Genomic DNA, 13,990 nt, shown 5'->3' on the forward strand with positions numbered 1-13,990 from the left:
TCAGCTGTTCTGCAGCAGGAAATTTTGTACTTAAGTATTTAATGTTTTGTTTGGTGTTCATCAAGATTTCCTCTTTGCCTTCCAGATCAAGACAGTTCCGGCTGATCCAGCGCTGTGAAAACTGTAGCGATCCGTTGTGCCCGGGGAATTTTTAAAGTTTTCATCCGTTCCGAAAATGAAATTAAAGGAAGACATCAATCCTCTGCTTTTACAAGTGTTGCGCTCCATCATATGGGTTTACTCCGTTATAACGTTTTTACCATGGTACCTACTCTCTGGGGCCAGCCAGAATCTGGAACGAGCAAAGAGAGTCAAAGCAAGACCTGTGAATAACCAGCCCGGAGGACCCTACCGCTCAGTGAACAGTATGAGCTGCCTGGCCTCTTCCCTGTACCCTGGCTGTGACACTCTGGACAAAGTGTTTGAATATGCCAAAAACAAGTTCTCCACCAATCACTGCTTGGGAACTCGCGAGTTGCTTAGTGAGGAAGATGAGGTCCAGCCAAATGGGAAAGTGTTTAAAAAGGTAAGCTTCAGAACTGCTCTTTCACCTGGATGCATCGGTTTTCTCTGTCCTGCTGCCACTGTAAGAAGCAGTGGGATATTCTCGGGTAAATGTGGGGGCGATCTTCGATGCATTTCTGTAAGTGCTTCAGCACATGATTGCTGTGTCCTGGTCCGAGCCATGATCACGATGATTTAAAGCACAGGTAAGTACAGAAGCAAAGTGCTGCAACGCAGTTAAAGTTGTGACCCGGTGCGTTGCTTGATCAACCATTTTTGCACTAGGTTTCCCTTTGTAACTTAGTTTACATATCATGCACTAGATGCACTAAACCTTTTCTGCTTTACATCAGGTCACCTGTTTGTGTGAAGGAAGTTGTGCATACTTGCAGTATTTTCTGAAGACTTTGAAAACTCAGAAATCCTAACATATATGTAGGGAATGTTCCTCGTGATCTCTGAAGGAAGCATCTGTATGTCTGCTATTTCTAATGTTGGTTGCATACACAAATAGGCTTCTGTGTTTTTATGATGATGCACTGTATTGCTACACTTTCTACTTGTACAGTTTACAGTACAAGAATGAATTGCAGACAAGAACACGTGGTATTTGGATGAACAGTCTGGTTGAAAAATGATTAAGTCAGAACATTTTTGCCTGTTACTCCATACCTCCTCTATGTTTAGTGGTTCCCATCTTTTTCCATTCTTGCGTAATTTTGAAACTTGGAAAGTTTTTTTCTCTCGATTAGTGGCTTATCCAGTAATGAGGACTGTACTGAGCTGCTCCAACTGTGATTTTGACTTGCAACACATTTAAATACCACTAATTGGAATGCTGATCCCATTATATTTTAATTCCTCTAGTTTAACCTTTCCCCGAATTTTGCTTGGCCCCAGTTTACCTTCTTGGTTATCTATAAGTCTTTACAAAATGCAAAAAATCTGGGGTGTCTGCATACAGAGAACATGATGCTTTAGCTAAGTAACGTCAGCAGATTTTACTAAACCAAAAAGATGCACCTACACCAAGGAACTGGTTCCAGGTCCATCACAGATTTCTTCCCGTTACTACCAGCATAATGTTTCTAAAAATAAAAAAATAAAATGCCTTGTTTCCAAGATTCTGTGTTTTCTGGAGGCGCATCCTTACGGCACAGATCAAATTCACATCACAGTCGCGCCAGTGAGTTGAGAGTTTTAGTTTGCTTATAAATTAGATTTGGGTTTGGTTCAAATCTGTAGTGTATGAGGTCTGGTTTTGCAATAATGTTTCTGCTTTGCTGTGTTCATCCCTGAAGGTAATGCAGGCATGCTTTTAAACGCACCATTAGAATTATACTGTAGTAATTTTGCAAAGAAACTAGAGGGCACTCACACACAGCTGAATTACTTAGGAAATTGGAAAAATATGTGGGATATGGAGAACAGAATATTCATAACAGCATAATCATATTGAGTAGCTAATTTCATCACAGAACAAATTAGGATACTTAATTTTCTTTTTAATTTATGTCTTTTCCCTTTTAAATGTATCTTGATGTGAAAAAGTAGCTAAAAATCTAAACTAAAAGTTCCAAAAAGGTCCAGAAAAATAAACATTTAAGGTTTCCAAATACTAAAAGCTCTTAAAGGCTTTTTGAGGAGTATTGCGTGTACAGTGTTTACAGACTAGCATTGCATTGACTTGGTTTAACATGGCTGCTGTTAATGCTATTTAATTACAGGGTTCCCACAGTCATGGAAATCCTGGAAAAGTGATGGCAAATGAAATTTCATTTTCCAGTCATGGAAAAGTTTTGAAAAATGATCAAATATCCATGAAGTTTTGGAAAAGTCATGGCTGTTTTTTTTCTAATTGACCCAAAATTATCATGGCTGTATCATGTAATTTTGTTCATAAGTTAGCAGACTTTTAAAAAGAGGTTATCGCCATTGATAACATGACACATTATAATGTGGCGTCAGACCCTCTCACGGGGATTTTATAGTGAGGCTAGCGCCCATGTCAAAATGCTGGGTAAATGTGTTTTTACAGGACCTCTGGTTAGCAGATGGAAAAATACAAGCTATGGCTCCAAAAAGATGAAGGCCCAGGACGTGCAAGATGTAAATTATGAAGGATAAGAAGTTATGGAAAAGTCATGGAAACGTTTTGGGATTTTGATGGTAAAAGTGAGTGGGAACCCTGTAATTATAACGTATAAGATATGTGATATTATTTGTTATTCTGGGCTGTTTCTCCTGCTAGGTCATTCTTGGCGAGTATAGGTGGCTGTCCTACAAGGAGACCCATCTTGCAGCCGCCTGGTTTGGTAGTGGTCTAGCCGCCTTGGGTCAGAAGCCAAAGTCCACCATCGCCATTTTCTGCGAGACGAGAGCGGAGTGGCTGATAACCGCACAGGCCTGCTTCATGTACAACTTTCCCCGTAAGTGCTTATGATCACGCCGAAGTTACACAGACAGAGCTGCTGGCACTGTACGAGTCTCGGCGCAAGTGGAAATGTTTGGAACCTCTTTTTTTCATTTTTAGCAATTATATTTACTTCCCTGCCTTTAAGCACAACGATTTCCAGTTTCACTTTACATTTTGAAAGTGAGATGGAATATAGTAAGCACTGGCAGTTAAAAACTGAAACACAAGTCATATTATCTACAGCGGCTATCAAACCTTTTTACCCCCCTAATCCCCCGGACTTCTTCACATTTTATTGTGTTACAATTTTTTTGCCATTGATAAACACAGAACACTCTATAATGTCAAAGTGAAAACAAAATTCTATGGATCCTCTTAAATTACATGAAATAAATACATGATGATCCCATATTGTAACACAATAAATTGTGAAAAGGGCCAAGGGAGTTAATACTTTTGATGGCCACTGAATGTATTCTGTTTGCCTGCAAACCCTGTGTGCTTAAAACAGCCTATCGATCGGTATGTTTTGTTTTATATATAGTATAGTTGAATTAGTTGGTTACTTAATGTTCTTAATTTGCATGCCTTAGGCATACTTCAGTAAAATATTATGGAGAAAGATCAAATCAAATAGTAAGTGCTGTAGATTTAGTGTGTGCATAGCCAAGTTAATATGTTTAGAATGACTGAAGCGGTCTTCTTTTAAAGCTGAATATCATATTTTTTTAAAACATACAACACACTTATGGTTATAATACGAATATTATATTAATATTGAGTGTTCCCTTTTATGTGAAATGGCTTCTAATAATGAATCCAGATGTTTGTTTCTGGTTTTCTTTAAAAAAAAGTGTCACTATATGTCCCATAGAAAAGTACGGAGTCCAAAGAGTTAAAAATATTTCTTTCATTAGTCACTTTTAATATGCTTTGTGATATTTCCTGTTGAGGTTTTTTTTTTTGCTTCAATTTCTGTTTGGCAGAAAATAGTGTCTTAAAACCAGGAAGTGTGTAAGGGAAGTACAGTAGCCTCACGCCAGTCTGGAATGCTCAGTGAAAAATCACTCTTTCTGACATTAATCTGTACGCCTATCTCATTTCCTCTTTCTTCTGTAGTAGGGGGCGGGATTCACTTAAAGAGCATTTTCCCAGGCAGTTTAGGTTTTCAATTTTTTTTTTGCTGAGGTAATCATCTCGGGTGCGTTTGTTGCTAATATGTACTGTTTAAAAAAAACATGACTTATATCTTCATAGGGCTCTTGTTACATCTAAATTATTGCAGAGCCACCCTACTCAGCCTTAGAAGGTGTTTACTGTAGGATTTCACTGATGATCCCTGACATCAGTGATTTACGTTGACTGATCGCAACACTGTATACTATACAGGGTACATTTATACAGTAGTATACCATTTCCTCTGGAAGGTCCACTCATACTGTCAATCTGAGTTACAGTCTTCAGTATCTAGCCCAAATGTAAATCTGCATAACCATCTCAAATGTCTAGAAACAGTATAGGCATACACTTGTCTCTTGTGGGCTTTAAAAATATGAGCACATTTTTGAGAGAGGAAAAAATGCTATTGAGAAGAAGGTCAGCATGTTCTTCTGGCAACTGAAGCAGTGTGACAAAGTTGTTATGCAAGTGTCCTGTTCATCTTTTTTTGACAGAAGGCAAAATATATATTTTTTTTCATTGAGACGTGCTTCATTGCACTTTCTAGCCCACTGCTGAATGTCCTTAATCCTAGCATAAACACACATGAACTTGGCTGACTTGTCAAGAGGCAGTTTGCTTCTGTCAACATCAGATCTTCACGTAGTCCATCACAGGAGACCAGCAGACTGAAATTGAGCAAGTCCGATTGATTGGCTTTCTTTCATTAAGATTGATCTAATTAGACATTAATCCGATTTCATAAACCTGCTATCTTGATTCGAAAAGCACCTTCGGTTATATCAATTGGCTTAGATTAGATGACTGTTTCAGGATGTGTTGTTTGATTCGGTGCACACTCTCAGAATCTGCTTTATAGTATGCGTTGCATATAGGTAACTCGCAAAAGTTTGATTTGCACTTTATTCTATCATGAAGTTGTGTTTGGTCATTTTAGAATCGGTAAACCCAGGAATGCAAGCATGACGTTGATCTTCCAGAACTGAAGCAGATTTAGAATCTTTCTCCAGTCGGCAAAATGCAGTTAAAAGATCGTGGGGTTTTGTTGAGACAAACACTAAAACAACCAGGAGCAGAAACTTCAAAAAGCCTTAGAATAAACTCCCCTTGTATTAAGTGGTCTCGTTATGTGCAACATTAACAGCTAAGAGTGACTTGAGTTCAGAAGGGTTCAGCGTCTATCCTGTAAGCTCCACCCATGTCTGGACACTATTTGCATTTCTAACACAGCCACTGTAATATCAATGAGACATAATGGTGCCAAATGTATGTAAGAAAGCTAACACAAAACAAACATTTAATATACACACTTACCCATAAACACTTTTTACTATTTAAGAACATGAGGGTCACAGACAAAAGGAGGCGTTTGAGCTATCCCGCCCCTTTGCTTCCATGTGAAGGTCTCACTCTGGGCTCTTTAAGGGACTGGATATCGGCTTTGACAACGTGGGCAGCTTGTTCCATACTTCCATGACCCTTTATGGGGAAAAAAAGTGCCTTCTTTTCTCGGTTTAAACGCAACTGCTATCTAGTGCTACGATAGGTGGCACCAGCATATTGTTTAACAGCCAGTTTATTCACTGAAAAGGAATGAAGATCAGGGTCTCCATCTTTCACTTCGGAGAGAGGAAGGATCTTTACGGATAATATTTTTCATGCAGTCAGAGTAAAACAGCTCACCGAATGAGAAATCTAAATAGGTTTGATGCCTTTTCTTTTTCATTTCTACTGTAATCTCCCTTTATTTGATTAACGCGTGTGCTATGGGATTGGTTCTCTGTCCAGAATCCTTCCTTTGTCCGAAACCACGGCTGTCTGTACCAAAGGAGATTTTAGGACCGTTCCTGTGGAAATGTACACATTAATCCCAAAGCCATCAGTTCTGATAGGAGTCGACTTTGTTCCACACCCTATTTCCCACCCATGTTCTTCTCCCCGGTCTTCATGGTAACAGGGATTTTGGTTTTAATTTGCTACATTCCTCCGTGAGGAAAATCCTGATCAGTGTGGACTCGCTGATCCTCAGTTATGAGACCCATGTGTGCAGAAGACCCACGTAGTCCTGCTGCCTGCACGTAGCCTGAGTACACACGACCAAAAAGCATTGCAAAAGTGTAAAACAACAACAACAGGCGATTACCGGTTTTAAGCCCTTTGTGTAAAGAATGATAAAGAATAATCGAAACATGCAGGATGAATGAACTAGGATCTCCCCTGACATCGGGATGTCAATCAAATATAAAGAGCAAACCACCAGATTGAAAAAAAATGGGAAGGATTTTGGCTCCTTCGTTATTTTAATTGAAATAAAAACTAAAAGAACTGACTCGACTCAGGCTTGAATTATACATTAAAATGCATTATGAAAGTTGAATACAAACAGGTCACACTAATAATGCCTTATCTTTTGATAGAGTCTAATTTGATTTCCAATGCATGGATGCAGATAAAAAAAAAGTCATTTTATGACATTTTTGAGCAAAAGGCAGAAGCCCTTTATTTACTTAACATCAGATGTCATTCTTCTTTTCTGCATGCTTTAAAGCTGTTTATTTGAGGTTGCCATGCATTTATCACATAGTGACGTTTTAATTTAAATTCTTAGAAGGCATACAGCTAAGTAATTCATTTTATGACCTTCCTGTTGCTGTACCAACCTTAAGGGGTGGTGTTAATTTGAATTTGTCAGTTGATGTGTGGTTTCTAAGTATTAATGAGTAATAAAGTTGTTCTCAAATACAGCAAGTTGCATTCAGTATTGTTGCATATAGGAATTGAAACGTGGAGAGTTATTCTATTTGTATATTCCTTGGCAACAAAAATACATTCTTTTATTTCTTAAAAACACTTGATTTATTTAATATGTAATGAACTATTTATTATACCACCTACCATAATAGAAGCAGAATATGAATCAAAATCTGTTGGAAAGGCTGTTGGAAATCGCCACATTGTGAGTGATCTAATGTTATTGCTGCTAGCACCTATTACTGGAAATGAGTCTGGAAAGTTTGGGACCGCTGGCTCACGTCTGAGGTGAAGCACTTATGAGGCAGAGCTTCTTCACTGTCCGCACTCTTGTGAAACTGCGGCGCTCTTCCCAGTGTGCTGACACCCTGCCAAGCTCCATGACTGCATCTCCAAGTGCCTAGTAAGCACGTCTGTCCCTCACGGGCCGGCGGCTGGCTCTCGCAAGGCTGCGAGCTTGCGCTTGCACACGTACTCCGGTCCGCCCCGCCTGAGAGAGTGTGAAGTGTCTCCATCAAGCGCCGATGGCTGGCAGGTCGGGGCTGGCGTTCATGACTCGCCGTCTCGGTGACGTCAGTGCGTCCTCTCCGGGCGCGCGTGACACCAGCGCTGCCTGCGGAGCTGAAGCCGAGTACCTTCCCCGGGACACGGTTATGAATCCCGGCTGCTGAAAGAATTAGAAGTCCATTGGGAAGACCGTTATCCCAAGACACTCTGCAGTTCCGTTTGACAATGTTCTCTTTTTCCAATCCTGGTCTTCGTTATTGTCCACTCCATAATGGTGACAGTGTGTTTATGGGTTTCATTTAATGACTTTGGTATATAACAATAGCCGTGCCTGTTCTCATTTACAACTATCACAACACGAGATCTTTTATTCTAGTCTTAATGTATTTCTAAAATAGATTTCTAGTACTGCTGTCTGTGACTGTGAAGTTGGGTTTTTTTCAGTGCACTTATGAAGATCCTGTTTCTCTTCATTAAAAGAAGGCATGTCGATTTAGGCGTTCGTTGAGATTAAAATAAGTGTCTTGTAGAATTATTCCAAAGAATTTCCATGCTTCAATAAAAAAAGAATAGCGCCAGTTCATGGGTATTTCTAATCCCAGTTTTAAACAAAACCTTTGGATAATAAGGTAGGCTTTTTAGTCTGCTTTGTTCCATGGGAACGCTGCTGCAGGAGATCATTTTCTCTGTCGATGTACATGGTATAGAGCATCAAAAGAAAAAATACAAGCAGCAAATGTCATATGATGGTATAAATTCAAGGAATTGGGAAAGAGTCTTATATTTATTGCCTAATAGTCCAAAAATCACAAGTCCTTATTTTCTCTCAGTCGTGTATCCACGTGACCACAGACACGATCCAGTTAAATTCATCTCATTTTCCTTGAGCAAAAAAACCCGCCTGTCCTAGAGGAAACCCGTGGTGCAGATTGACTCCAGGGTTCCGGCCTGTCTGGCTGGAGGGGGGAGCAACGCGGGTTTTGAAATATTGTTTATGATGCAAAGGTCACTGGACTGGGCCGTAAGAGCTCGTGGGAACTAGCGAAGTGGCCACCCCCTGCTCCGCTCCCACCAAACTGGAATCAGCAGTACGCTGAGACATCTGTGGTGCAGCAGCTTAGGGCCTGTGCCTGCTATTCCTTAGAGGCAGGTCATGGAACCACTTCATGTTTTTTTAATTACTGGTCATGGTACCAGAGCCTAAGGGTTGTGTTTTTCTAAAGAACATTATGAAATTGTTGACAAAGTACAGCTTGGCCACCTTGCTATTGTTTTTTTTGCTTGGTTGTTGGGGTTCGTTGGTGCTGCTAAAAACTAACCTCGAAAGTGATTTCTGCATGTCTGCCTGGGCCATCCATCTTAATACATCCCATGGTACACAAAATACCCCTGTTTAATGTCAGTGGTGCTCATTGCCCTGGATTAGTCACACGTTTCTGGTTTCCTTTTGAAAAACATTCGATGAGGAGGCATTCACTTTGGCTGCTTTGCATCATTTTTTATATTACACATTTATCAGTTCTGTATCCAGTCTTTACCTGTGTTATGATGATGAGAGATAGCATGTGTGTCATCTCTGTCAGGTGTTACATGTGATCATTTTTCACATGTCGTGACGGGTTATTAATGTTTTTGTTTTACAGTTCCTGTCCCTCGATCTGGAATAGTGCTTCCAGATGAATAAAGTTAACTTTTGCTTTAGACACAGCAGGGTTTCAAGCAGTCCAATTGGACCACGAGGCAAATAAACACTTAAAACATTAAGTCTTGAGCAGAGAGCTTGGGAAAATAAAGATGGATTATGAAATGTTGCTTAAATAATGTAAAGTACATAAACTGATTTAGTTTTTACAGATAAAAATCTAGTTTCAGGTGTAATTAAAGCATCAAGAATAAAGTTTATACTGCATTATACATTTTTAGATTTTTGCGAAGTGGGGAAAAAACAGACATCTGTTATTTTTTATTGCTTCAGAGACCTTTGTTGGGTCTAGACTAGAGCACATAAAACAAATCCACAAAGGATTTGTTTGTAGGACAGTTTGTTCTGTAGCCTAGTACACTTTGGAATCTTGGTTTATACAATATAACTTGTCTACTCATTCTTTATACATCCATTTTTGTTAACAGATAGAAGATAAACGTTTGATTCTCTGCTTTTAGAAGTTCTTTTTTTTCTTGACTGAATGAATATCCTGAAATAAAAATGCAGAATATTCTAGAAATCCTAGCTCAGAATGACATGTAAGATATGTTGTTTGTTTAATGATATGATACATTTGTTTCTGGCATTTTTAAATCCCAATTAGCAGTTATGAAAAAAGTTATTTGTGAAAGACAGGCTTAATTTTGCTTAAAGAAAAACACATCTATCAAGAAGCTGAAATTATCTGCAGCCTTGCGCAGACAGTTGTCAAAAATATTTGGATTCTCGCACTGGTAATGTGTCGGAGGAGTCCTGCAAAGATTAAAAACAGCATTGCCACGCTGTGTTTATAAAAATATAACTGATCCTGCTCACATTATCGTTCGGGAACAAGGTTAGGGAAAAAGCAGAGCTGATGACATGCAAAACTATAAATTCTTCATGTATAGATTCAGAGCACCTCAGAAATCTTCCACAGAGATTTTCTGTTGTGTTCTTCTGTAAACTGAGATGTGGAGCAGCATCTGGATTTTCCTCATTTGGGTTCAGCACTGTACAGTAGGTCGGGCCACAGCCAGCTGTGTTGTGTTACCATGGGCTGTATGACGCAATCAGCTCCACTCTGACATAGACAGCTCCATCAGACTCCCCTGAAGTGGGAAAACTGGGATGTGATTTTGTGTGTACCACAACTTAAACTGCCCAGCAATACTTGCCAAAGTTAGGTGCTTGACAGTAGAAGCATTTTCCTGTGGGAGGGAAAAGTAGGGTTGCATTCTACCTTACCTGTGTGTGTGTGTGTGTGTGTGTGTGTGTGTGTGTGTGTGTGTGTGTGTGTGTGTGTGTGTGTGTGTGCTGATTTTTAAGTCGAGTTTACTTAGAAAAGGTCAGATTTTATACATTAAAAATATTTGAATGCACATCACCATTGGGGAAAAAAAGGTTCCATAATGTGCTCCCGTTATCCGCCCATGCGTGTGTATTTGCAGCAGGAAAATGTGTTGAAAGAAACATAGACTTGTGTTATTCTCTGTGCCCGTAGATCAGATGTTCTTTGTCCTGGGCTTTGGTCTTCACCTGTCTGTCTTTATTCCAGTTGTCACCTTGTATGCCACGCTTGGAGGGCCTGCTATTGTTCATGGGTTAAATGAAACAGAAGTCACCCATATCATCACCAGTAAGGATCTCCTTCAAAGCAGATTGAAGGTAGGTAGTACTGTCCTTGCAGACGTTTTGAGACTTTAAGAATCGCACGGACCTAGGATGTTCCTTGGTGATCTCTGTGAAGCTAAGAGTTCAAAATTTGAATGAAACTAGCAATAAACTAGAATGCCTTTAATGCTAGCACATTGTTTCCTGTTTGAAGATGTGTACTTTTACTATTTGTGATTGTAACTGTATATGCTTACTTCTCATTGCAGTGCTTTCGTTGTGTCTAATATATATGTATGCAATATTACAGTGCTTATTTGCTTGTTTAATGTGAATTTGTTCTTGATGATCATTCTTGAAGCTAACACTCTTGTAACAATTGTTTTATAGCTCCAAAATTAACTATATTGCATCTTATGAATTAAAGAGCAAAGCCTATTCATTCTATTCATTCTTCTGGTAAATTTATGTGTTTTTGTGTCTTACACTGACAAGCCTGAAAGAGCAGACAGAGTATAGAATCTGTAGGGACTATCTGTGATTCAGACCTGTAGTAAGTTCTTGATTGTAGTTATAATATGGCAGAGCCAAGGTCTAGGGGAGGTTACATAAAGGCAAACACCACTCTATTAACCTATACAAACTAATCTCTAAGGACTGTGTGGACTTTCAATCTGATACTCTGTGCACAAGGGACTCCATTACACTGAAGTATAATTGCTTCCTTCCTTAAAGAGAATTCCCACACAAAACAACACATCAAGCCAATTATCATATCTCAGGACTTCATCCCCCATTGCTCAGCAAAGACATTTAGTGGATAACTAATGCACATTTTGGATCACACAGTTCCCTGAAGTGATCATCCAAAGAATGTTTCATTTCACATGTCAACTACTGTCACCGTAGAAGATGAAGCTGTCAGCTCGTGTACATCCAGACTAATGCTGGACTCTAGATTTGGAGGTCATCAATTCATCTCTTTCATTAAGAAATAAAATAAGAATCCCCTAGCATCTTGGCTGACCACATGCATGGAGTGAGTCACTTTCTGGTCAAGAGTACGAGAGGGTATTTCCCTCGGTTACATGGCTGACCCCAGTTTCAGAATGTCTGTGTGTTTCACTTTAATTCTTGTAACAGGCATGTAATTAATTGGCATGAAGCATTCATTCAGACCCAACTTAAAAGGACGAATAAAACTTTAAGATCCATTTCCTACATTATGGACCCAAGAAATATTGTCCTTCATATTTATTAAGATGAAATTGTTGATGAGGTTTTGACCTATTTATTTATTTTTTCTTGCAGGCAATCTTACTTGAGGTTCCAAGGCTTCAACACATTATTATTGTTGATGATAAATCAAGTACATGGATAGATTACCCCCGAGGTATAACCATTCACAATATGGCAGAAGTGCAAGCTTTGGGATCCAAAGAGGAGAACAGTAAGAACATTGTTCAGACTGATTACTATTAACATTACCATCAACATGTCATTTTCAAAAGGAATCCCTAAAATCCTGATCAAATATAAATGTAACTAGTACCTTAGTGAGTCCCTCTTGTGTTACTGAGAAGAATCCATTAAGAGGCCCTGGTTTGAAACTCCTCTGGCCTGCTCGTTAGGTCATGTGAATAAGGAAGAAGGAGGGTGATCAAGCACATCTGTGACTGATTAGGAGTTGAAAGCAAGGGCTTAAGAACACTTCTCCAGCTGATCTGCTTGGACACTACAGTTTAAGGGCTGCGTTGCTGGGATCTGAAACAGCTTGAGCTGGTATTATTAAGCATTGTGTTTACAAACACTGCAGTGAACGTTCACATGACTTGTGCCCTCTCAGTATTTCTCAAGTCCCATTTGAAATGGGGCGATGACATGCAATTTTATTATGATCCAATTTCTTCTGTGCATTTTCTTTTGCTTTTTTGTTGATCTGTTTTCTTTCCCATATAGCAGGTAACTGTCAAAGAATGACTAACAATGATCACATTTTCCCCATACTTATGCTTTGGGATATTCAATTTATTTGCCTAATTTTGAACAATTATTTCACAATGCAACAGCTGTGACACATGAGATGATTAGCAGTGAATTTCAGATGTGAAAGTAGCTGTAAGGAAAAGTGCCAGTGTATAATGGTAGTATCGCTTGGGCTCAGGGCCAGTTGCTTACAGGGCATGTGTAAAGGAGCTGTCTACTTCTCCTGCTTTGAAATATGTGTTATTAAAAAGCATTTAACCTTTCTTAAAAAGGTATAATTTGTCAAGGAATGAATGCAGACTGCCAAATCGATAATGTTCCTTCTTCAAGAACTGTCAATAGCCTTTTAGTATACTGTTGAGAACGAGCCAAGAGTCTGTTGCTTTATAAGAAAAGGCAGCCAAGGGGGAAAAAACAGGTTCATAGAAGCCATAGAAATATTAGGGTCAGTGTGCGATGAAAGGTGTAAAACTGGAGTTCCACTTTTATGGACTAAAACCAATGCAAAGTTTTGTTTATTTTTTAGAACAGCAATATGTATATTTACGTCTTTCACTCTGTATGAAGTCGGCTTTTTTTTTCCCCTCCCGTCGCTGTGGAAGTGTCGAAGCCGCGCTGCCAGCCTGCCCCCTCTGACATTGCCGTCATCATGTACACGAGTGGATCCACAGGGATTCCGAAGGGGGTGATGATCTCCCACAGCAATCTGATTGCTGGGATAACGGGGATGGCTGAAAGAATCCCTGACCTTGGGTATGGCTTGTATGTGTTTACTTCATGTCAATGCCAGCAAATCCATGTGTTTATACTGAGCGCACCATGGGCTTCTAGATAAGCGTCGTCACAGTATTCCTAGAAACCTCCTCTGGACTTTTTCTTCCTTTCTTGAAGGCTTGCTCCTTTTTAAAACGCTGAGAGAAGAAAGACGTTGTTTTCCAGCTGTCTGCTCTTTATGGCTCCCTGGGCCGCTTTTGCTTTTAAAACCAGGCAGTTGTACTGAAAGAACACCGTGGCGCTGTGGCATTTCTTTATTTCGTGTAAGGAGTGGTTGAATAATGTATCCGGTCGTTATGATTTATTTTAATTTTCCAGTGAGAATGACACGTACATTGGGTACCTTCCACTGGCCCATGTGTTGGAACTCAGTGCTGAGCTGGTCTGTGTCTCCCATGGCTGTCGAATTGGGTATTCATCCCCCCAGACGTTAGCAGATCAGGTAAATGAGACACAGTCATTAACAGTGTTTTGCTTTGTATATCTGCTTTTACATATTTTGGTACAGTAAGATCTTTTTGGCAGTTTTTATGATGGTTCTTGTATTCCAGCAAGAGACAGATGGGGCATACTCT

General features: G+C 39.5%; 1 protein-coding gene across 2 annotated transcripts in view; it reads left to right on the forward strand.

Annotated features, from left to right (window-relative positions):
• The window catches only part of acsl3a (acyl-CoA synthetase long chain family member 3a), a 35,367-nt gene that overhangs the window by 10,305 nt on the left and 11,072 nt on the right, over positions 1 to 13,990 (forward strand). For both annotated transcript variants that reach the window (XM_088617904.1, XM_088617895.1), the window contains 6 exons: positions 86 to 526; positions 2,756 to 2,933; positions 10,600 to 10,709; positions 11,967 to 12,105; positions 13,244 to 13,394; positions 13,734 to 13,857. In XM_088617904.1, coding sequence (XP_088474030.1) covers positions 176 to 526; positions 2,756 to 2,933; positions 10,600 to 10,709; positions 11,967 to 12,105; positions 13,244 to 13,394; positions 13,734 to 13,857 — 1,053 coding nt within the window. In that variant the 5' untranslated portion in view covers positions 86 to 175. The remainder of the gene's footprint in view (positions 1 to 85; positions 527 to 2,755; positions 2,934 to 10,599; positions 10,710 to 11,966; positions 12,106 to 13,243; positions 13,395 to 13,733; positions 13,858 to 13,990) is intronic.

The sequence above is a fragment of the Lepisosteus platostomus genome, chromosome 2 (assembly GCF_059453375.1).
Source record: "Lepisosteus platostomus isolate fLepPlt1 chromosome 2, fLepPlt1.hap1, whole genome shotgun sequence".
NCBI classification, from domain to species: domain Eukaryota; kingdom Metazoa; phylum Chordata; class Actinopteri; order Semionotiformes; family Lepisosteidae; genus Lepisosteus; species Lepisosteus platostomus.